The sequence below is a fragment of the Parasteatoda tepidariorum genome, chromosome 9 (assembly GCF_043381705.1).
Source record: "Parasteatoda tepidariorum isolate YZ-2023 chromosome 9, CAS_Ptep_4.0, whole genome shotgun sequence".
Classification (NCBI taxonomy): Eukaryota; Metazoa; Arthropoda; class Arachnida; order Araneae; family Theridiidae; genus Parasteatoda; species Parasteatoda tepidariorum.
This window is the reverse complement of record NC_092212.1, coordinates 2,793,510-2,817,350: the sequence shown is the minus strand read 5'-3', so window position 1 is coordinate 2,817,350 and position 23,841 is coordinate 2,793,510. Positions and strand designations below refer to the sequence as shown.

Here is a 23,841-nt window from a genome sequence, read left to right as displayed (position 1 = left end):
TTCAACTGTCAATGCCCTTTTCTCTTCCTTTCGCCGTTCATCTCCAGCTATCTCATTTGCTTTCATTTTTGATGTTTTTTTTATTTTGCATTAAAAAAGAGCAGAAATTATATAAAAGTTGTTTGTTATCGCAATTAATTAACCGTTTTGCTGTTAAAAGCAATAAAAATACGCATATATAAATTTTGAATGCAACCAATTATTATTATTTTTTTTATATCTATATAAAATAAGTCGACTACAAAAAAAATTATTAAAAGAAAAAAAGAATGTATGTCGTAAAAATTTATAAATGAAATATTTAAAAGTAAGTTTTTAAAAATTTCAAAAATGGGTTGGCAATGTAAAAAGTGGTTGCATGTGCAGTGCGCAAAGAAATAAACGAACTACTGTGAAAATTTTTTAAATCTAATAATCGGATCTTCACGTTCTCATTCTTAATGGTTTGAGAGGATGATCTCAAATAGTCTAATGAGTTCAGTGCTCACGATATTTTAAGGTATGAAATCAGATACAAAATCGTACTTTCTCTGAATAAACATACCTTTTTTGACCACATATAAATTTTTTACTCCAAAATATACGGGCTAGCCGCAATCTGGGAAAATAGGATCCTAACGACTGGATCAGGAGGTGCCGGTCCAATATTTGGACCCTTAAATGTTAATTTTACTTTTTTGCGTATTTCACTCATCGCGTAAACTTTTTAAGCGAATTCAAAAAAATTTGCACACAATTATGTAATTGTTTATCCAAAGATAATTCCATACGAAGTCTTAACTTTTAATAAATATTTATTATTTTATTTATTAATNTACTCCAAAATATAGGGGCCTAACGATTGGATCAGGAGGTGTCGGTCCAATATTTGGACCCTTTAATGTTAATTTTACTTTTTTGCGTATTTCACTCATCGCGTAAACTTTTTAAGCGAATTCAAAAAAATTTGCACACAATTATGTAATTGTTTATCCAAAGATAATTCCATACGAAGTCTTAACTTTTAATAAATATTTATTATTTTATTTATTAATAATCAAACAACTTTTGAATGGTGAGGCATGCCATTTCTTAATTCATTTTAAAGACTGCAATTTTAAATGGCAAGATACAAAATGTGTGCGAAATCGGTCGAATGGTGACCGAGAAATCGAATTTTGAAAACTCGTCATTTTGATCTTTGGCTCTCCCCTATATTTTGGGATTCAGAAATCTGTATCTGTCTAAAAAAATAAATAAATAGGGTGTACTTATTCAAAGAAAGTACGTTTTTGTGTCTGAATGATTAACTTCTAACTATCGCCCGCTCTAATTCATTAGCATATATGAGGTTACTTTTTCCATCCTTTAAGATTGAGTCCTAGAACTTGAAGATCCGATCATCAAATCAAAAGTTGTTTAGAGTTGTCAATTTTTTATTTTGCGCACTGTCTAATTGTACACCGACTTCATTGCATGCATAAATATTAAAATTAGTAATATAATTTAGCACAGGGTTAGCATTGTTTTTTGGTCCACCTATGGCTGAATGACCTCTGCACTCTCTACTTGGTATAATATCATAACTAAAAAGAAAATGGTTACTTTGGATTTTTTCTCTTACGTCAGAGATTTCTTTTATTTATCAATTAAAAAGAATAAGTGTAAAACAAAATTTTTTTTTACAATATTATCATTACATTTTAATTTGACAATAACCAGGGGGAAAAAATGTCCATTTCATGTGAATCGATTTCTTTTACAGTTGAAAGTTCTTTTCCTAACTTCGAATTTTAGTACAGTATACTCTCCTTATCTCAAAGTTGAAGGGACACTGAAAAAACTTCGAGATACTAACAAGTTCAGAACTAAATATGCTCTGAAAAGATATATATTATAAAAAGTTTAAAAAAATATATATATATTTTAAAATATTACTTTAAAAAGTAGAGTCATGAAACGTAAGATTAACTACTATTAAATATGTATGTAATGATAGTTGATTATAGGTGTAAATACAACAATGATAGTTTAATTTTTAAAAGTAAGACAAGAACAATAATGCATTCAATAGAAAATAATTGCCTTACAATGAACTTACATTGTAATTTTTCTGAAAAAAATTCATTTTCTTATTTCTAAAAAAATTCGACACAGCAAGGTTTTGAGAAGAAACTCTTCGACATAGGAATAGGTGGATATATATAATGCCAGGGGGGAAAATAATTTTTTTTTTTTGACATAACAAGATTTTCGAGACATCGAAGTTCGAGTTATCGAGAGTATATTGTATTTTAAGTTAATGCAAAGGATTAAAGTATCTGTAAATCAATAAACCCATTTGCAAGTGAGTCACGCAAAAATACAATTTAAAAAATTTCTGCCTTCCATACGAAAGTTTAAAAAGTTGTTGAAACAAAAACTACACGGTTTTTCAAAGAAATCATCCCTTCGTGATTACCACTAACATAAATGATTCAGTATTTATGTAATCACTACTACAATCATCCGTCTTAATTTTTTTTTATTTTTAAAAATTGAAATTTTAGCTATAGTGACAAGCTTGCTCCAGCTTTTATGAAATCTTGTGTACCACTTTTTTAAAATTTTATTCTCTAACAGTTGTAATACGTTTTTTGGAAAAATTGCTCGCATGCAATGGGCTAAGTATTGCAGAATTAGCAGGCGTTTAAAGATATGACATCTAAACATTGAAGTAGGGACAACCTAATTTAAAATGCAAGCTTTAATAAAGAGTATTTTTTTTGAACCGAAGATGTTTTTTCTCTTATTTTCATAGGCTTCTCTTTGTACATGCGCAGCAGAAGAACTCTATCATAACCGAGTAACTATTTTCCTAAAATAATTCTAATACATTTTGTTTTGATAAAATATTTAAATTGGCAATAAGAAAAAAACACGATTCTTTTCCATTTCAATCGATTTCTTTTACTAGTGAAAGTATATTGAAATCTCTTTAAATTTTTTTTAACTTAACTAGTTTTTTTCTTTCATTTTTGCAAAGCGTCAATGTTCCAAAAAACGTCTTACATTCAAATGTTACAAAGGAATTGTCTAACTTTAAATGTCATCAGTAGCTTTCACTTTTTAAAGGGCGATTATGGACCTTGAACTACTTGTGATGAACTTTAGAATATTGAACTTCAAACTAATGCATATCTTTTTAAAATTCATAAGCTTGTTTCTAAATTAAGAGTACACAAAATAAAGATAAGCATAGCAGGTGGGAAAAAAAATTTTGTTCATTGATTGTCAAGGTTCATAGAGTGAAATATCAGAGGTTGTGATAAATACTCGCATGAAAGTTTGGGTATTTCGTTATTCTTTTTCGCTATTTTTACGGGTCAGGGAAAATGTTGATGCTGACGTCATAGCGGGAATCCGACCTCTGCCATTAAAGCTCTGCGCATGCGTATGCTCCCAGGGAACTTTTAACTCTGACGTCATGATGGCTGCTTTCATCGAAAAGGTAAACAGCAGAGTTGTTAATTGTTTATAAATATTTCAGGGTCGTAATAAATAATGGCGACGAAACTTCCGCTGCGTTTGCTGGAATGTAGGGCAATTTTTCTTTTATTTCGGTAAAGAACGCAAATGAGTTAACCCATTAATATTTTAATAATGATGTAAAATATTTTTTTTTCGAATTTCCTAATATATTTTATTTTATTACTATTATCTCGTAAAAAATTAAAATTTATTAAAAACAATTTTTATTTGGAAGAATGACTTCAGTTAACGAAATCTGCCGAAAAATGCAATGCGACATTTCGTCGAACGAGGAAACGGTCTTTATATATTAAAAAAAAAGGACTTTTTGCTTAAAGAAACTGAATATACTAGTGTGCTGCGCCCCCTGCTCGCTGACGCTCACCAACCCCCGAAAATTGCTAAGCAATCTTATATGGCTTCGCTCGCTACTAACTTAGCTACATTGCAAATGCACAAAATTCTAAGAATTCAAAACAATCATTCAAATCCATATAAAAACTTTTTTTTTAAAAAAATTACATCTTTTTGGTAAATACTAAGTCATTAAAATAAATTTGAATTCAAATAAATGACATGTAATTCGTTAAACCTATTAGAAATGTGCTATAGTATAATTCGTGAAAAAAAGCGCTTTCGACAAAATACTAAAATAGAGATCTATCGACAAAGACTACTCACTTCTGCCTAGCTTAATAGTATGAGATTGCCGCAGCTGATGCTCTCTGGTTATTTCCGTTTCCGTTTTTAAAAGCGCTGTATTTTGGTCGATTCGCCGTGTAAGAGAAATAGTAACGTAAACAAAACAAAGCAAACGTTGCCACCGGCGGAAAAGAAATACAGCCAAAATTTGGGAGCCACGTAAGAGAATTATGTATATTAGATTCTGTTATTTGTTACCGCCTTTATTTTAAAAAAAAATCGCTTTGATCAAAGGACGCCAAGTTGAAACTTCTGAATGTTTTCTATTTATTTCCCACTAACCACCACGAACAAGACGAAAACATTTAATGCAGTTTTATTCACAGCTATAAGTTATTATTTTAATTGAATCTTTTACTATAAAAATTTTTGTTCTTCCAGACCTCTGAATATTAAAATGACATCTTAAATGTTATTTCTTAATTTATTATTTAATCTTAGTTTTATTAGCTTTAACTTAAATTTACTACAAACATTACATTATTTATGCCCGGAGGAATTCTGCATCATCGCACGTTTCGCAGCCAACAGATGGCGCTTCAAAAGTTAAAATCCTAATTAAATAAGAATTCCTTCGAACCTAGAAAAACTTAAAAAATTGAAGTTGAAGTATTATTTTTAAAAAAAAATCTCAATACAAGTTTTGAACTACTAGAAAAAGGTTTTAAGAACTTTAAGGGTAAATATTTAAATTCACAATGTGTCAGATTAGAATTTATAATTCTATAGTGAAAGTTAATAACCATGGAATGTTCAGATTTTAGGAAACAAAGTGTATGGAATGAATCCGGCATACAACGTCATCCGTTAAAAACACCTTAATATGTTTCTTCTTTTTTTTTTTTATAGAATCCTCATCATGAAAATTAAAAAGATTTACGCATTGAGGGTCCCAACTTATTATTAAACTAAGAAAAAAGAAGAAACGATATCGAAATCTGACAATTCTCAGAACAGGGATGTGGTCGTAATAAACATGAAAACAATTTTAAATGGAGGTTGAAACTCGAAGATGTTTATAATCATTGTTTTTTTTTTCCAGCAATCAAACCTGCCTAGTTTTTTATTGCATCCACCCTCCTGTACTGCAATTTGTCAGATTTCGATTGTTTTTTTTCTTATTATTATTAAATAATAATACACGATCCCCAATGTTCGTTGTTCTTTGTTTTCATTTCTGATAACGATTCTAAAATTCCATATTAAAAAGGTATTTACAGGAAACAACCAATATAAAACTGTTCACAGGGATCGTAAAATCAAATAAAGAACTCTTTATCTGAAATAAATTATTTTCATTTTCTTACATAAATTACTTATTTTTCTTTAATGTGTACCTGTTGGATTGATTATTAGATATTTGGCTATGTCTGTTGAACTGTTTAATCGAAATCAGTAATTTTTCGCTTACAATTATTAAACGTATGTATGTAAAGAGAGTTTAATGCAAAACATATTTTTTTATAACAATGGTGATTTTAAGGTCGAAAGGTTTTGTGAATTGTGAAATATTATTCAAATGTTTACCGGTCCCGTAGTGGACTGATCGTTAAGACACGGTTCCCGCCAGAGTCAAGCATCACTGGCGGCGGTCAGTGTGCGGAGTGCTCGACTTCGCGTGCAGGTCGTCGGGCTACCAAAGCAGGGGAGCCATCCCCTCTGCAGAGGATCAAAATTGTGATGGTGTGTCTTCGGATCATCCTCAGGGATGTTTCCCAGACCGTCGCCAATAGCCCATTGTGTGACGTAAATGAACTACAACAACAATCAAATGTTTACCTTACTTTAATAATTAGAAAAATCTAAAATTAAACTTTGTAGTAAATTGCTCAAACAATAAAAACTCAAAAAAGTTTAATTTTTCATAGCTCATGAATTATTTGACTAATTGGGATTTGTAGTTTAAAACTACTCAGGTAGTTTCAGAAGATTCAAAAATACAACTGTACCATAAAATTTAAAATTTTTTTCTGATCATCCTAATAAATTAAATTATTATTTGCGTAAAAATATGAACGAATTTTTCGTATTGATATGTATATTTCTCTTATGTGGCAACACAAATAGTGTTTTTTTTTCTATCTATTGATAACACTTTATTATTCGTTTTATTAGGTTGTCTTAGATTCAAATTTAAGTAGTGTTGAATAGTTAGTTATACGTTAAGTATTTATTTAGAGTAATTTTGTCTTTTTATAGAAATAGAAATTTAGTTATGAAGTCATTATTTATTTTTATTTTTGATCCTTTCTAAAATGACTGTAAAAAGCTTAAACACAAACGGAGAGTCATAAAATAAGTTAAAAATATTGAGAAACCATAGGAAATATTAGAGAATTATGAAAAGAGAAAAAGGAAATTTATTTAAAAAAAATAGTATATTAAAAATCTAGAAAACAAAAAAAAAAAAATGAAAAAATATAATCTCTTCATTAGCTCACACTATTATATCCGCAAAAAAAGAGTGCTTTCAAACTAATGTAATAATGCAATAATGTAAAAAGCAATAAAAAAGAAGAAAAAAAAACGGATACGAAATAAAACACTTCAAGTAAAAAATATATTACGTATATTATTCGAAACTTATTATTATTTGATTTTGGATATTATTTAAAGATTTTTATTACTTTATTCGATGTATTATTTAAAGATAATCATTTGATTCTAGATATTGTTTAAAGATTATTACTATTTAATTCTGGATATTATTCGATTTTGGATTCGATTTAAAGATTATTGTTTGATTCTGGATATTAAAATTTTTTTGTTAGTTTATTCTATGCAATATTTTAAGATTATTATTATTTGATTTCTGATATTGTTTAAAGATTTTTATTATTTCATTCTGAAAATTATTTAAAAATTGTTTTTTTCTTTAATTCTGGGTATTATTTTGATATGATTATTATTTACTTTTGGAATTTGTTTAAAGATAATTATTATTTGATTCTAGTTGTTATTTGAAAATTAATTTTTTTAATTATTTTTTTTTAATAATTATTATCATTTGATTCAGAATATTATTTAAAAGCTATAATTATTTGATTCTGAATATTATTTAAAAGCTATTATTATTTTATTCTGGATTGTATTAGAAGCTTATTATTGTTTGATTAAGGATATTCTTGTTGGATTTCTGATATGGCTAGTTGTATGCAAAAGATTTGTAAAAAGGACCCTATATATTCAATTAAAGAATTACGACTGCTCTACTTAATTAAAATAATGTATATTATTTATGTATATCCTTATTTGATTATGGATATTATAGGTGTTTTTTTTTCTTTCTTTTTTTTAAAAAAAATGCAACCTGGGCAGGCTTTTTTAAAAAAATGCAATACAAATAACATGGAAGATTTGAAAAATTTTACTGACTCCAGATTCTCGTTGCACTCCCTCGATGACCCGGGCCATAGCGTCGAATTCGTTGAAAATATCAAAGACCTGATCAAACAAATTAAATTGGATCAAAGAGTGACCGTAAGAGCTATATTTTCCTTGCAACTACTTCTTTTTTAAATGTAGCGACTACATTACCTTCGAAATGTAGTTGTTACTTCACTACTTTTAGAAGACATTCTATACTGCAGAGCATAATTCACACCAATTTTCAAAATGGTTTTTGAACTAAAAAATTGAGTTAGTTAAATGAGAAGTTATTAAAAAATGTTAACTCATGTTTACATATCTACAGTTTTTTTTATTCTAAAGCATTTTTTACGAATTTGATCCTTTAACCTTCAAATTCTATGATTTTCTCGACAGTGAATATTCAATTTAATTCCTGCAAGAAATAAAGTATGATACCACCACCCTGAATAACTTTATATATTTTTTAACCGTTGTTGAACAGCCGACTCAATTTTATGGGTTTACGACTACTACTGTTCAACTCCGTAGCCTTGTCATTTTGAACCCCTTCCAGAAGACAAGGAAACTCCTGGATCGAGTATTGGTAGAAATTTGCCTTCGTGGAAGACTTTTTGATACCCCACATTTGCGTTACATGGAGAGGAAGACCAAGAGAACCTCCCACTTTTAGCCTGATAGCAAAGGGACTCTAACCCATGATCCTTCTACCACTGAGGATATTTCACTTCAGCGCTGTGGTCGGTGCAAGCCGGATGCGGAATTCGTATCGACTGGGATTCGAACCCGGTTCGCCTCATTGGAAGGCGAGTGCTCTACCCCCTGAGCCATCGTGTGCTCTGAATAACTTTATATCTAATCATTCCTTTGTTTACAAAATTTCCAATGATAATGAAAGAAATGAACTAAATCACTTAAGAATCTGAGAGAAATAACTGCTGCCAACCCAAATAATAATAAATGAAGAAATTGCTGCTCTGGAGCATCAGACATAGACCTTATTAACGCTTTGCCTAAGAGGCATTCTCATTGTATCACTCGAAAAATATTTTGCTTTTGAGCTTTGTTTCTTTACTAAACGTTAAGGAAATTTTACAGCGGCCTAGGCCTATAGGCCCATTCGCCGAATGCAGTGGAACAACAATTTAATTTGACAGCAATTATATAGAAATAAAATGTTAAAAATTTTACAGTAACAGCGATGGCAACAAGCCTCGAAAACATTGAAACACATGAGAAAGAAGGTCAACGGACCCTTAAAATTGAACATATCGTTCAACAATTTAACATAAAAACAAATTAAAACAATATTGATCGTGCTTGGTGTTGTACCGTTCAGGCCAACAGACCCTTATATTAACGAAATGTTTGTAACATCACGAACTCATTTTTACTTACTAGATACTACAGTTGAATAAAGGTATCAATAGGATCGAATTGAGAGCTAGAGCTAGTTGCTGGGTAATAGGAAAAAGTTAAGAATTACACACAAGATATAAGTACACATTAGTACTAGCCTGTCCTAAAGGACATAAAATTTGTATAAATCAGTAAAATGAAAATTTTAAAAACGTTACAATTTTAAAACATTATGTTTAAAAATAAAAATCGACTGTACAAAGCCGTTTACATGCATAAAATTTCAAGATATAAAATTATTTGTGGATAAAAGATAGGATAAAGATGTAAAAAGACAAAATTGATAAAATAACAAGTATAGATAAAATATACCCTAAGATTAAAATCATTAAAATATATTCGTCCAAAAGGGACGTAAATGTTATAAAATTCATTTAAAATTTTAAAATATTTGCAAATCAAAATTTAAAAGCGTGTTTTACTAACTAAACGTTAAAAGTAGTCGCCCGAAATCGCTACAAATTATTGTTTTTTTTTTTGTAGCGCGTCACAAACTACTCTACTCTTTTGAAAAAGTAGCGCACAACATTACAAACTACGAAAAGAAGTAGCGACTACAGTAGTTTTGATCTTACTTCCGAATACTGGGATCTAGCCTACAAAGAATATATAAGGGTGAAGAAGTCTCGCTTCTCCGATACGTAGCGGGGGCCAGCAAGGTCCTTCAGTCAAAGAATATAGCCTAGCCGCAAAGAATATAGCCTAGCCGCACTCGGGGGGGGGGGATACTGGCAACGAGTAAGCAGAAGAACTGGTTAAAGAGGGTACAGGGCTCGGTCAGGATGCACAAACTGCTCAACAGATTACTTTGGCATGAACGGCAGTCATTCGACCAGGGGTAAGTTACCCATAAGTTAATGAAAGAAGACATGTCAGTCAGTGACTTATTCAATTTTATGATGGCCACGGAGTGTTTGGGGAACATCAAGCGAAACTATTTGGTATAACTGCCACCTTGTAGAAAATACGAACCATTGCCCGCCTGATTGTCGAATGCGAAAAATTCTCAACACTCTGTGTAATCGTTTTTAACAAACAGAGGACCATGGAGCCGTGGAATAACACACAGACAAATTTGAACAATTTTTAAACGGACACTTGAAGAGCGAATGATGGTTGACGACTTCATGAATCTCCTGTGCACTATTCCATGATTTTGACCCCTGGACTGTTCCATTGCCCTTTGATTTTAGCCTTAAAACGTATTTTACACTAATCTTGTTTAAATTTTCATGCCATCTTTTTTGGGTGCTTTTTAACTACCTTAACTTTAATGGATGTTGCCTGTTTTGATTTTATTTGCCCTTTTAATATAGACTTATTTTAAATCCTACACTGGTCTTTTGCCCGTTCTTTTTATGATGCTTTACATCCATGTTTTATGGTTATTTTAATAATTTTTATTATGTAAGAACTTCGTGTGATCGGAATCAGGCTCACTCACTATAAGGTACAGTCTCATCGGCTTTTGCAATATAAGGTGAGCTGTGCCGGAGTGATTTTGAAATTGTTTTAACATGTTTGATGTGTTGGTGTTGCCACCTTGACTTTTGTATTATTTTTTTAATAAATAGCCCGGGAGCCGTGGTGGCTCAGAGGATAGAGCGTTCGCCTTCCAATGAGGTGAACCGGGTTCGAATCCCAGCGATAACTGGTCGATACGAATTCCGCAGCCGGCTCGCACCCACCACAGTCCTGATGTAAAATATCCTTAGTAGTAGACGAATCATGGGTTAAGAGTCCCTTTGCACGTCTTTGTGGTTTTCCTATTTCCATGTAACTCAAATGCGATTTAGTTTCTTCAAAAAGTCCCCCACGTAGGCAAATTTGTCTCAATGCTTGAATGGAATCTTCTGAACTGGGTTCAAAATTACAAAGCTACCGAGTTGAATATTACTAGTTGCAAACCCCAAAAATTGGATCAACGACGATTATAAAAAATAAATTAAGTGTAAGGCCTAGCCGATCTTTTCGGTCGGCCGTGTATTTTGTTGTTGTTGTAGTTCATTTACGTCGCACTAGAGCTGCACAATGGGCTATTGGCGACGGTCTGGGAAACATCCCTGAGGATGATCCGAAGATATGCCATCACAATTTTCCGTGTATTTTGTGTTCGGGTTGCGGTCTTCCAGGGAGGACTGTCGCGATGGCGGGTTCACAAACTCCTTTCCTGTATCTTGTTGAATTGCTTGATGATTGTGTTAAAATCTTTATTTTCTTTTCTCTTTTTCTTTAGACAGTTGACAGAAGGTTCTCTAAAAGATAATAACATTTCAGAGGGATCGAAGCTTACTCTTCTGCCCAATGTTGAAACTGGACTCGTCGTAAGTTCATTTATTCATTTAAACATTTACCGTTTCAGGTTAAAAACTGCCCTTTTACGAAATTCAAAAGTTTTGCGACGGGACATTTTATTTCTGGTTGGACGGGACATTTATGTTGCGTTGAGATGGTCTATGTTTTTTACTTAAAAATTTAGATTTATGAGTTTTCGTGTGAATGAACTATTTCGCGTCTTTTGCTGGTTGTATAGTGAGTTCGATCCTGACAGCCGACAAAACGACCAGCGTGTAAATGCTGCAAGGTGCACGTAAAATCTGAAAGTTGGTTTAGTTGGCTGAGTTTGGAGAAAGGCGTTGTTCACGTCGCCTGACTAGGATCCAAATGACGTGGCATTCCTCCCATGGCAGTTAATAGATAGAAACCTAAAAATAGGCTTTATCCTTTGCCTTGGATGGGTAATGAGGATGATAAAGTATTTCTGACGAATTTGATTGAGTTAGTATCAAGTGATTTGAGCCGTGGTGGCCCAGGTCGTAGAGCGATAGATTCAGGTTGTAGAGTGGTACTTTTCAACGAGGTGAGCCGCGCCTGAATATCAGCGATACGAATTCTGCACCGACCACAGTGCTGACAAAAAAATATCCTCAGTGGTAGACGGATCATGGGTTAGAGTTTCTTTGCCGTCAGACTAACCTTGGGAGGTTTCTGTGGTTTTCCTCTCCGTGCAACGCAAATATGGGTTAGTTCCATCGAAAAGCTCGCTACCATTCCAATTTTCTCGCAATGCTAGATCCATGAGTTTTCTTGTCTGCTTGATTGAGTTCAAAATTATAAAGCTACCGAACATTGAACATTGACAAACTCAAAATTGGGTCGGCCGTTCAGCGACGGTTACAAAGTAAAATGTAAGAAGAAAAAAAATCAAATGACTAAGATAGCGTTTAATTTTTGAGAGTTTAGAATTATTATTTAATTGAAGAGCGCACTCACAGGGGTTTTTATTAATGGGGGGAAATAATATAAAGTGGGAGTGCATCGGGTTGTATAATGCAGGACTCTTTGTGCCAAAGATTTTAGAGACAAAAACTTCTGCATTTCGCCTACATTTTATAATCTTCACACCACGAGAGATCAAAGTACCTTTTCATCATTCACATGAATAGTGGTGTGGAAAATTTTTTTTCTTTATTTAAATTTACTATACAACAAATTGTTTGGGCCAGGATAGCCTGGTTGGCAAGACTCTGGACTCACAATCGTGAGAATGTGAGTTAGAATCCAGCCGGCCGAAGGCTCTCTATGTACTAAATGGTGACTGGTACACATTAAATCTGTCTGGTCACAGAGTCCTCCACGTTCCCATAACAAATTATGCCTCTGAGCATACTGAATTGGAGATGGATCGTTCTCTGGTTCTGGATGTGTGAATATATCGTATTTGGTATAATGGAAGTGTGAATGCGTCTTATGAAACGGGGGTGGCAGAAGTCGAATTCTTGGCCATAGATGGCGCCACTGTAAAACAAAAACAAGTTTCCGACGACAACATCAACAACGAATCATGCATTGAAACTTAATAATATAGCCACTTGAAGAAATTTTCTCAGCAAGTGTAGGTCGACCTGTTTCTTTTTGCCTCCGCTTTAATTTTTAAGTAACTAATGCACACTATTATTGAGTATGTTGGAATGTTTCAAATTAGGTAAATAACATAATACTAACAATATTTTAGCCCTACACTAACAAATCTATATAATACTATTATATTATTAATATAATTTTTGTAAATAATAATTATAATTACTAAAAGTTATTATAGATAATAGTAATTATATTAATTATTATTATTTATTGAAATTGAGCAACCGACCCAATTTTGATCTTACTGTAAATGTTTAATTCCTTAGCCATAGCCTTGTCATTTTGAGCCCAATCCAAAAGACAAACGAACTCTTGGATCAAGTATATAAGGAGAAATTTGCCTTCGTGGAGGACTTTTTGAGGGAACTAACCCGCATTGGCGTTACATGAAGAAGAAAACGACGGGAACCTGACGGTAAGGGTACTTGAACCCCTGATCCGTCTACTACTGAGGATATTTCACGTGAGCACTGTGTTCGGTGCGTAATTCATATCGATCAGCCATCGCTGAGATTCGAACACGGGTCACTTCTTTGGGACAAATAAATCTACAACAAAATAGTTTGATTACAACTTCTTTTCTTCTGACCCTGATTGTATTGACTTTAAAAATGTGATTTGAATATATTAGGTTGTCAATTGCACCGTGTTCAGCGATTAAAAATTTATGCATATTTTATTAATCAGCATTTCTTTAATGAAATATGCATTTCTAAAACTTTTTTTGGGAGTGATAATAAAACCTGTCATATTTAATTCTCTACTTTGTTGTTGTTGTTGTTGTAGGCCATTAATTCATGTAGGGTGCGATTATTCTTGTTTTCCAGTGGTTCCATCTATGTCTAAAAATTTGACTTCTGCCATACTCTTACATCCCACCCGTTTATAGGGCGGACTCATTCATACATTCATTCATTTATCTACAGATCGTAGTTTTGACCTGAACCGGAGAACAATCAGTCTCCAGTTAAGTACCCTCAGAGGTATAGATTTGGTATGGGAGTATAGAGGACTTTGTGACCCGACAGATTTAACGTGCACCAGTCACCATTTACTACCCTGGGAGTCTTCGGCTTGCTGGAGTCAAACTCCCATTCTCACGGACATGAGTCCTGGCCCCTACCAATCATTCTCTGCTTAGTGATGGTACTTTTAAAGTATGTATGTTAGTATGATAAAAAGAGTAAAAAATGTGGTACATTTTATTTATTAGAATTTTTTAAGATAATTAGGACAATAATGCTCACTTTAATAAATTCATATTTAAAAAAAAGTGAATGCGTTGTTCCTAGCAAAATTTTTCGCAATGGTAACTAACAGAGTTTTTAATCTTTGTTTATGGAATACCACTAAAAGGAATCCCTTTCAATGAAATTAATCACTTTAAATAAAAATAATACATTTATGGTTAAAGTGTTTAGCTCAAGTGTCTATAGTGTTTGCTGATCTGACTTGATTATTATTTACTAAATTATTTTTGATTTTAAAAATTGGTAGCTATTAATGATGAAATAATAATTGTTTTCCCTACTAATGTTATCCATAAGTTGTTTAATCTCTTCAAAAAACGTAAATTATGTTTTTTCAGACTCAAAATCCAGAGCAGTACGTGATGCAAGCTCTAGAAACGCTCAACGAATCCCAGGTAACTACAAAAGCATTATTTTCAGTATCTATTCTTAAATTTGGATTATTAGGAAATAAAATATCACGCTAAAATTAGTTCATTGTTTTACACAATTAAGGGATTTTTCATCGCTAAAAACATAAATATCGACTAACTATCATCATTGAACTCTGGTGTTCTAAGCATCTGGTAACAGAATCTCACCTGGATAGAGTAACGTATTACAGATTCACACGTAGACAATGCATCTTGTAACAGAATCTCATGTGGATAAATTATCGTGCGTTACTCACGCAGTCAAAGTGTCCTGTAACTCGCGGGATAATGTAAGGTGTAATAGAATCTCGCATAGGCAAAGTATCCTGTAACCGAATCTCATGTGGGTAAAGTATCATGTTACAGAACTTCGTTGACAAAATATATTGTAACAGAATCTCACGTCGGTAAAGGATCATGTTACCGAATCTCTCTCGGGGATAATGTATTGGGTAATCCTGTAACCGCATTTCATGTGTGTAAAGTATCATGCTGCACGATCTCACGTGGTCAAAGTTTCATGTAACAGAATCTTACACGGGTAAAGTATCGTGTTGCAAAATCTCACATCAAAAAAGTATAAATTGTAACTGAATTTCCCGTGGGTAAAGTATCATGTAACAGACTCTCGCGTGGACAATGTATCTTGTAACCGAATCTGGTAGAGTTACCAACGAGGACCAAGCATTTAGTAATATAACTTCACGCAAATAAATTATCATGACAGAATTCTTTTCGACAAAAGACTCGTCATAGTATTTAAAGAAAGTACTCTTGCATTAACGTTTCGTGCAGGAAAACTTTTGTCATAGAACCAGTCCGTCAAGAGTTTACAGAATAAACAATATTTTTTTTTTTTTACAATAGGCTCTATTAAGAAGATTATTTTTGTGTTTGGATCGTATAATCCACTTGCAGATAATTGGAAGCATACTATAGTTAATACTCTACCATATAAGCATATAGTTAATACTATACTTTATAAGCATGTAGTTAATACTGTACTATACTATATAAACATGCTATAGTTAACACTATACTATGTAAGCATACTATAGTTAATACTATAGATTTGAATTTTATTTCTCTTTAGGTGGATAGCTTCCTAAATGGTCGATCTCCACTCAATCTCAGCATGAGGATGGGTGATCACATGATGTTCATTCAGCTCCAGCTTTCAACGGTACATCCCTCATCCAGCAATAACTCCGGAGTGACTCCACCGCCTACACCTCCTACGACACCCACCACCACAACTGCACCACCGCCATTCCCACTCCCATCTACCGTCATCACTTCCACAACAACAGTCACATCGCCGCCCATTTCACCACCACCATCGCCCCACACCATTACTCCACCGTCGCCTTTTTCACCTACAGGTGGCAGCACCAGTGGCGAAGAGTCTTCATTCAGTAATCATTTTCTGGCTGAGGCTAGCCGTAATCTCGCGCACACACTCCGGCATTTGTCCTCCAAAACACTAACGAAGAAAATGAACGAAACTTGCAACGTAAGTCTTAGTTGTATTTCTTTAACTTTTTAATTATATCTCTTAGTCAGTACTTATTTACTTCACACTAGAGCTGAATAATGGACTATTGGCGATGACTGAGAGTGCTTTGAACACATGCCATCACAATTGCCCCCGTCGACCTGCTAGTAAAATTAAGCACTTTATGATAGAACAGTATAATGAGGACTCTTACCGAGGCCCTCGGTTTTTTTGGTATATCAGAGAAAATGTCTTTTTTAAAATGTATTAATGGAACATTCTACAGGGAATAAATAGAACATGGCTTTGATTTAAGTATTGGATCATTGCCGATAATTTTATTGCCTGTCATTTTTTCATTTATTATAAAAATATATTTCTGCGAGTATAGATACTAGTTGTTTTAAGTTTGGAAATGTAACTAAACATGGTTATTCCATTATAAAAGGGATTATATCCTCACAATCATTCCCTCGGATTTTCTAAATATCAAAAATAAATAAATATCATTGCTGGAAACTATCGGACGCAGTTCTGGTTTATGCTATATTTCTAAATGTGGTATAAACATGTACCGAAGGACCGAGTTTTGAAATTTTAAAGAGCAAATTGATTGAAGCCTTTTTTTAAGACCATTTTTTTTAAAAAAAAAAAATGATCCATATACATCACTTTTGGCTAGTGAACCTGACAGATGAATCTAAGAGTTATTTTTATTATAGGGTAGATGTTGTATTGCAAGGCGGCACGGTGGGGCTGTCATCGAAAGCATGTATCATCATGGGAAAGGAGTTTTTTCTGGGACATTCTCTGGTAAGCCTGGTCTTAATACATTGTTTTTTACCTTTTTACCACGTTTTTATCAAATCGCTTTCGTGTGGGTGAAATCGTGCAATTTAAATTGTGACCCTATTCTTCCTATCTGTATCTCTGAAATTTTAATTACAGCTCTGGATCAAATGACAAGTGTAATTTTGTTAAATTTGTTGTAATTTATAACCACATTATCGCCAGGCCAAAGTACAAAACACTGAACTAGAGTCAATTTAGTATCAATTGTTCCTTCACAACTACCACCAGGATTTATTATTACTAAATAACTCTACTTTATCGACAAAGAATCGCTAATTTAAATCGTTCAATCATATCATTCAAAATTTATAAAAGTGGAGTTATTCGGTTTGGTACTTCGAATCAGAATTAGTTAATGATGTCAGTGTTCTTAATTATTCCATAAACAGCTTACAGCACATAAATTGTTTTATTTTACAGTTTTATTTACGAAAATATAAAATACTAATAAAACTCTTAACACTTTAAATTAAAAATGGCGTAAATATAAAATAAATATAAACTCAGACATTTTGTTTCTTCACCACAAAAAAAGAAGGAACAATCTCAAAAAAGCAAAACAAACTGCTGTTACCATAGCAACTTAATTTTATGAACTAGATCAAAGTTACAGATTAAACAGACACAGGCCCTTAGGCATCATAAAGCTTTCCTTATAGCTAACTCACTTTTGGAGTGAAAGAGAATTTGTGACGAAAAGTTTCTCCCATGGTTTTATGTCCTCTTGAGGTTATTTTTCGATGGCTTCTTTGTGATATGAAATGATGCTTTTTTGCGAATAATATGGAAAATGTCGCCAAATGAGTGATTTTTGAAAAAGTTTATTAACTTTTAAATTATTTAAGTTATTTGCCCGTTATAAAACCCATGTAGGGCAAGATATACATAGCGCACATATTACAGTAAGATGATATACATAGTTTAAAATTCATCGTTTTGCTTCAAGTGTTGTGGCCTTTTTTATTTTCCTTGTCGACGGAGATTCGAAAAACCATGTTAACGCTCTTTTTTAAGGAGATGTTCTTGCCAAACAGAAGAGCGGTTTGTTTAAAGCCGCTTAATTGTAAAATCGCCACCGGGAACAAAGCCCTTGAGGGCTAATATTGAATTGACATTAGCATTTAAAAATTTAAAACATAGAAAAAAATGAGTTTATGGAAACTGAAAGTAAACTGTAAAGCATTAATTGCTAAAAAAAAAAGAAAATTCTAAATATCGAACGCAAAAAAGAAGAAAAAATTACGGCAGGATTACGCTCATGGGGAAGTAATACAGCCATAATTTGTTTGTATTTTGATATTTCGAAAAAAAAATAAATAACTTTCTCAATAGAATTTGCCATGAAGGGTTTTTTCTTCTGTCCTCCCAACAGTTATCATCCAGCGATAAGGTTGTCCCAATTATTTTTGTGAAAAAGCCTCGTGAATTGTGACTCATTATATAATCTACTTTTAAAGAGAGTTATATTTTTGTCATTTTGTAAAGAAAAAAATCAGTGTAAAAAAACACAATTTTGTGAAGAAAAAAAAGGTGTTTTGTTCAAAATTTTTGACAAAATTTAGGTTTTTGGAGAAAATATACTTATAATTTATTGAAACCATACTGTCTGTAGTTGAACTGTTCTTTTCTGCCAGGATGTTATATTTGTGAATATTCGTGTGACTCTATGTAAAAATAAGGTCTTATTTTTGTGGAGGGAAAAAAATACAGAAACAGTGTTTTTCAAGGAGATTTAAATTTAAAATTATGAATTGAATACGTTATCAACTCTGTTTTGAAAGTGAAAAACATTGCTAATGGTCAATTTGTGAATGATCCGTNCGTTCCGGATAATCGGTTTCCTACTGTATTTGTGAATATTCGTGTGACTCTATGTAAAAATAAGGTCTTATTTTTGTAGAGGGAAAAAAATACAAAAACAGTGTTTTTCAAGGAGATTTAAATTTAAAATTATGAATTGAATACGTTATCAACTCTGTTTTGAAAGTGAAAAACATTGCTAATGGTCAATTTGTGAATGATCCGTTTAAACAAAATATTTTATGGAGCGTCTGTTAACAGATTCATATTTCTCCTAAAATTATCTTTATAAATGGAAATAAAATAACGTTGAATAAGTTGTCCACGCTTTTAAAGTGCTCAAAATAAATAAACCTTAATACTTAATAAATAAACCTTAAATAACTTTGGATCTAATGATCGGAGTTCTAGGACTTAATCTTAATGGTTAGAGCGCTTTTACTCAAATATGATAATTAATTAAGATGTTGATTTTACTTTTTGCTTATTTCGCTATATCAAGAGAACTTTATAAGCGAAATGCGCATAATGATAACATTTATTTATTCACAGATAATTTCATGCAAAAAATAACTTGATCATGAGTATTTCTCATTTTTTAGCATTTCATTTAATAGTAGTGGGAAAAATTTTGAGCTGTAAGGTATACAATATTTTACATCATTTTGAAAAATGGAACTTTACTTGACAAAATGCCAAATTTGAGCAAAATCTGTGAAATAGATCCTGAGAAAGTGAATTTTAAGTATACGACTTTTTTTAAAATTCGATTAATCAGGAGCGATTCAACCGATTTTGCTTAAATATTGTATTTTGCCATCTAAAATTGCATTCTTTAAAATGATATAAAAATTGTATACCTTGCAATTAAAATTTTTTCAACTATTATTGATTAAACTAATGAAAGAAATAATAATTACTAAAAAAAATTTTTTTAGCATGGAATCTATTTTTGAAATTTTATAATTATGTGGAAGCATTTATTAATTCTCTTGAAACGCCCTCGAGATATGGCGAAACACGAGAAAAGTAAAATTTACATTAAGATGTCTGTATCTCTCATGACCAAACTGTGGGAACCATATTTCCCAGACTGCGGGTAGATACCCGGTATATTTTGAGGGTCAGAAAACTGAAAACGTCGAAAAAAATATGTTTATTCTCGAAAAGTACGTTTTTGTCTCTGATTTTGTAACTGAAAGTATCATCTGCACTCATTAATTTACATATTTGAAGACACCTCCTTGAAACGTAAAGATTGAATCCTAGAACGTGAAGATCCAATAATTAGATCAAAAGTTAATCAAGGTGGTCCTTTTTTATTTAGTGCTCTGTTTATTAAAAAATATGTAATGGATTTTTTTTGTTGTTGATGTGCAGGTACTTTGAGCCCTTTACTTCAGGACAGAGAAGGCCGGCCAAGAAGAAACATCTGCACAATCGTCCACATTCTCAACGACCTCCTTGGAGCCTCTTCTCACTGCAATCCTTCGCCTAAATGCACCCCTCACAGAACACAAACTCCGCACAAAGAGCTCAAAGGTCAGTCCTTTATCCATCTTGCAACTCTGTTGTTCAATTGTTTATTTCAGAAAGAGAATAGGTCACATTTTTTTTCATCATATGCTCTTAATGATGCATAGTGCTCATGTGTTCTACTTTTGTACTATAAGGAGCTACGATTAATTTTCAGGACTGATCTGATAACTCCCTAAAAATATTATATGAATTACACACGCATTTAATATGTTTCAAACAACTTTTCCCTATTGTAATTCACTTCAATATTTAAGTGTAAATGTTTCAGAAACAACTTTTAAAGTCACCTTTTTGACTTTGGTATTCTCTTAATGTCTTCCACTTGTTCCTCGTAACTTGTTGCATTTACAGATTCTGGTTATAAATAATATTCTTTCAATTTATTCAATTTGTTCTTCGTGACTTGTTGCGTTTAAAGATTCTGGTTACAAATAATATTCTTTTAATGTATTCAATTTGTTCTTCGTGACTTGTTGCGTTTAAAGATTCTGGTTGCGAATAATATTCTTTCAATGTATTCGATTTGTTCTTCGTGACTTGTTGCGTTTACAGATTCTGGTTACAAATAATATTCTTTCAATGCATTCGACTTGTTTTTCGTGACTTGTTGCTTTTACAATTCCAATTGCAAATGATATTATCTTAATGTCACCGACTTGTTCTTCATGACCTGTCCTGGGTAAATTTCTGGAACACTTTTTGTTTTTGAAATTGAAAAACTAGCAATAAGATTTAAGAGTATCAAAAGAATCAAGAACATCAGAAATAAAGAGCATTCTGAAACTTTTACAACTGAGTACAGGAAGATATTGCGTGGAGTAATTTATATAAGTATTGTTACCTCACATAATATTGACAGGAGTTTTTAGATCAGTCTTTTTTGGATATTTGATTTCATCTTCTTGCACTAAACGCATAAAAGATGACCATTTAACCAGTTTAACGTTTCTTTGAAGACACTCCAAATATAGATATAAACACATTTAAAATGCATTATTTTGAAATGGAGATCGTTAAACTAGATCAAGAATAGGATTATGGCATAGTAAACATTTTAAGCTTCTCTATTTACATATAAGGATTCTTTAATGACTACTTTTAGAATCCTTTAAAAAATTACATTTCAAAAACTATGCACTCTAAGAGGATCAAAAATTTGTATTTAAGTGCTAAAGAACATTTTTGAATTTTGATCAATCACTATTGAAGTATATAAAATTAAGGTAGTATGTGACGAAATTAACGACCGCAGGGTGACTTAGTATAACAGATAGAGATTAAAAATTGTCTGTCACTTTATTTTTGTTGTTAAGACTCCATGTGCATTTTATTATTTTTTTGTTAAATATGGAATGAGCCGCGATGGCTCAGGGAATAAAGCATTCCCCTTCCAATGAGGTGAACCGGGTTCGAATACCAGCATCGGCTGGTCGATATGATTTCCGCACCCGGCTCGCACCGACCACAGTGCTGATGTAAAATATCCTCAGTGGTAGACAGATCATGAGTTAGATTCCCCCTTGCCGTCCAGCTAATCCTGGAAGGTTTTCGTAGTTTTCCTCTGTATGTAATGTGCAAATGCAGCTTACTTCCTTCAAAAAGTTCACAAAGGCAGATTTTCTCCTAATACTTGTTCCAGGAGTTCCCTTGTCTTCTGGATTGGGTTCAAAATTACAGGGTACGGAGTTGAACATTATTAATTGTAAACCCAAAAAATTTGATCCGATTTTCTATGACCGTAAATAAAATAAAATAAATACGGAATTATTATAAATATTTTATACTATTCTAAAAATAACATTATTTCTGGGTTGTTTCTAATATTTTTTTTTTCATTATAAAAATGAACCTAATAATATTCCCCAGGTTTTGATAAATACTTACTTATACCCAGATAAATACTTCAAAATAAATAGCTGACATTTAATAAGATTAATAGTTTTTTTAATAGTTTAAAATTTTCATTTTTTTAAAAAAAAAGTGGTCACTGTTAAAAATAAGAAGGCTACAACTTCCCATTGGCCAATAGTAAAATTTTTTAGTTTCACCCTATTCTCGGAAGTTATTAATATGATCCAAAACCAGTTTATTTGTTTAGTTGGATTTCTTAAATGGTCACTTTATTTAAAAATTTACTTTTTTCATTTTAGAAGATGTACTTCGAGAGAAAGAAGACAAAGTTTTACGGGAAAAAGTCCAGCACATCCAATCATTGTTGAAAGAAAAGCGGAAAGGGCGTCGACCTACTCCTTATTCAACCTTCAACCCTGAAAGCAGACGATCGGGAGGTCTCTTCTTTTCAACTTTGGAACCATCCGAGGAACAACCGGAACAATCCATCGGAACAGACTACAGCTCTGAAACGGCTGCTGCCTGAATCGAACTCAAAGACTTTCAGCTGGGTTCTTATTACCTTTTGAGTACCGGGTGCTCATGTTGTTGATTATTCAAGAAATCGTTCTCTGAGGAGCTCCTGGAGTATTCTTCATTCATTTGAGGAAATTCGTTAGTTAAATGCGAGAATCTCGATTATTCTCTTAAGTTGACATTTCAATTAATTAGCTTTCAAGTTGTGATTGAGGAAATAATGCCTTGCCTTTATTTCTTGTCTGCAAGATAAATACTGGCAAAATTTTTAAACTCTCCAACGCTCATTCGCGTTTGCACTATTGCCATATTTATATGCTGTCAAAAGGGGTCCATTGTTTTATGCCAAATGCACTTAGAACCTTCTTCCACTCTAAAATGATTCCATCTGAGACATTGTCTGAGATCCCCACAATTTAGCAAGTTAAATCAATGCTGATAAGAAGTATCTTGTTCGAGAAAAAAAGTTCTCTTTGAGCCTTCTAATTTATTCACACGCATTTTTTGAATCATGATCAGTTGATTTAAATCTGTCAGGATGACTTGATTTGAATCATTTTAGTTCAATTATTTTCACTCTTAACTACTTTAATATGCTATTTAAACTAATGTAAGGACTAAATCATAAAAAATAAGTTTTTTTTTTTTTTTTTTTTTTTTTTTTTTAAATAACCAGCTAAAATAATGTATTTTGCAAATTATAAATCTATAAAAAATTTTAATTTCTGAGTGAATACTTTCGATGTCCCATTTGAGAGGACATTGTTGTTGGGCTAAGAGTTAAGGACCAAATGCATCTTAATTGAAAGATAACACTAACTAAGCCAGAGGGTCCTAATTTTTTTCGGCTACAGAATCCTAAATAATCGAGCTTCTTCCCCCCAGAACCCTGACTTCATAATTAAAGTAAATAAAGACAATTGTGTGCAGATTAACTATCGAAAGACACTTTATTTTGACTAATATCCTTTTTTATATTTAATAAAATAAATGAAATATTTTCATCGTTTTACTATTAATATTCTTAAATTAGGTTTTATGTTCGACAATTGAATTCGCAATCTTGGAGATAAATCTAGTCTAGCTAAACATTTCTTTTTATATATTTCTAAAAAAAAATTTATACACATTTAAAATTATATTTATATAATTTAAATTTCTATATCTCTCTTTGGCATAGAATATAACTTCATTTATTGCAACTACTTTATAACTATTTTGA

General features: G+C 32.2%; 1 protein-coding gene across 1 annotated transcript in view; it reads left to right on the top strand.

Moving 5' to 3' along the window:
- LOC107453822 (ubiquitin-like domain-containing protein stuxnet) overlaps positions 1-23,263 on the top strand; it is a 33,054-nt gene extending 9,791 nt beyond the window's left edge. The window contains exons 2-7 of the mRNA XM_016070783.3: positions 11,216-11,303; positions 14,492-14,548; positions 15,660-16,079; positions 16,784-16,874; positions 20,094-20,255; positions 22,403-23,263. Of these exons, the coding sequence (XP_015926269.2) occupies positions 11,216-11,303; positions 14,492-14,548; positions 15,660-16,079; positions 16,784-16,874; positions 20,094-20,255; positions 22,403-22,629 (1,045 nt within the window). The 3' untranslated portion in view covers positions 22,630-23,263. The remainder of the gene's footprint in view (positions 1-11,215; positions 11,304-14,491; positions 14,549-15,659; positions 16,080-16,783; positions 16,875-20,093; positions 20,256-22,402) is intronic.
- The last annotated feature ends 578 nt before the right edge of the window (positions 23,264-23,841 follow it).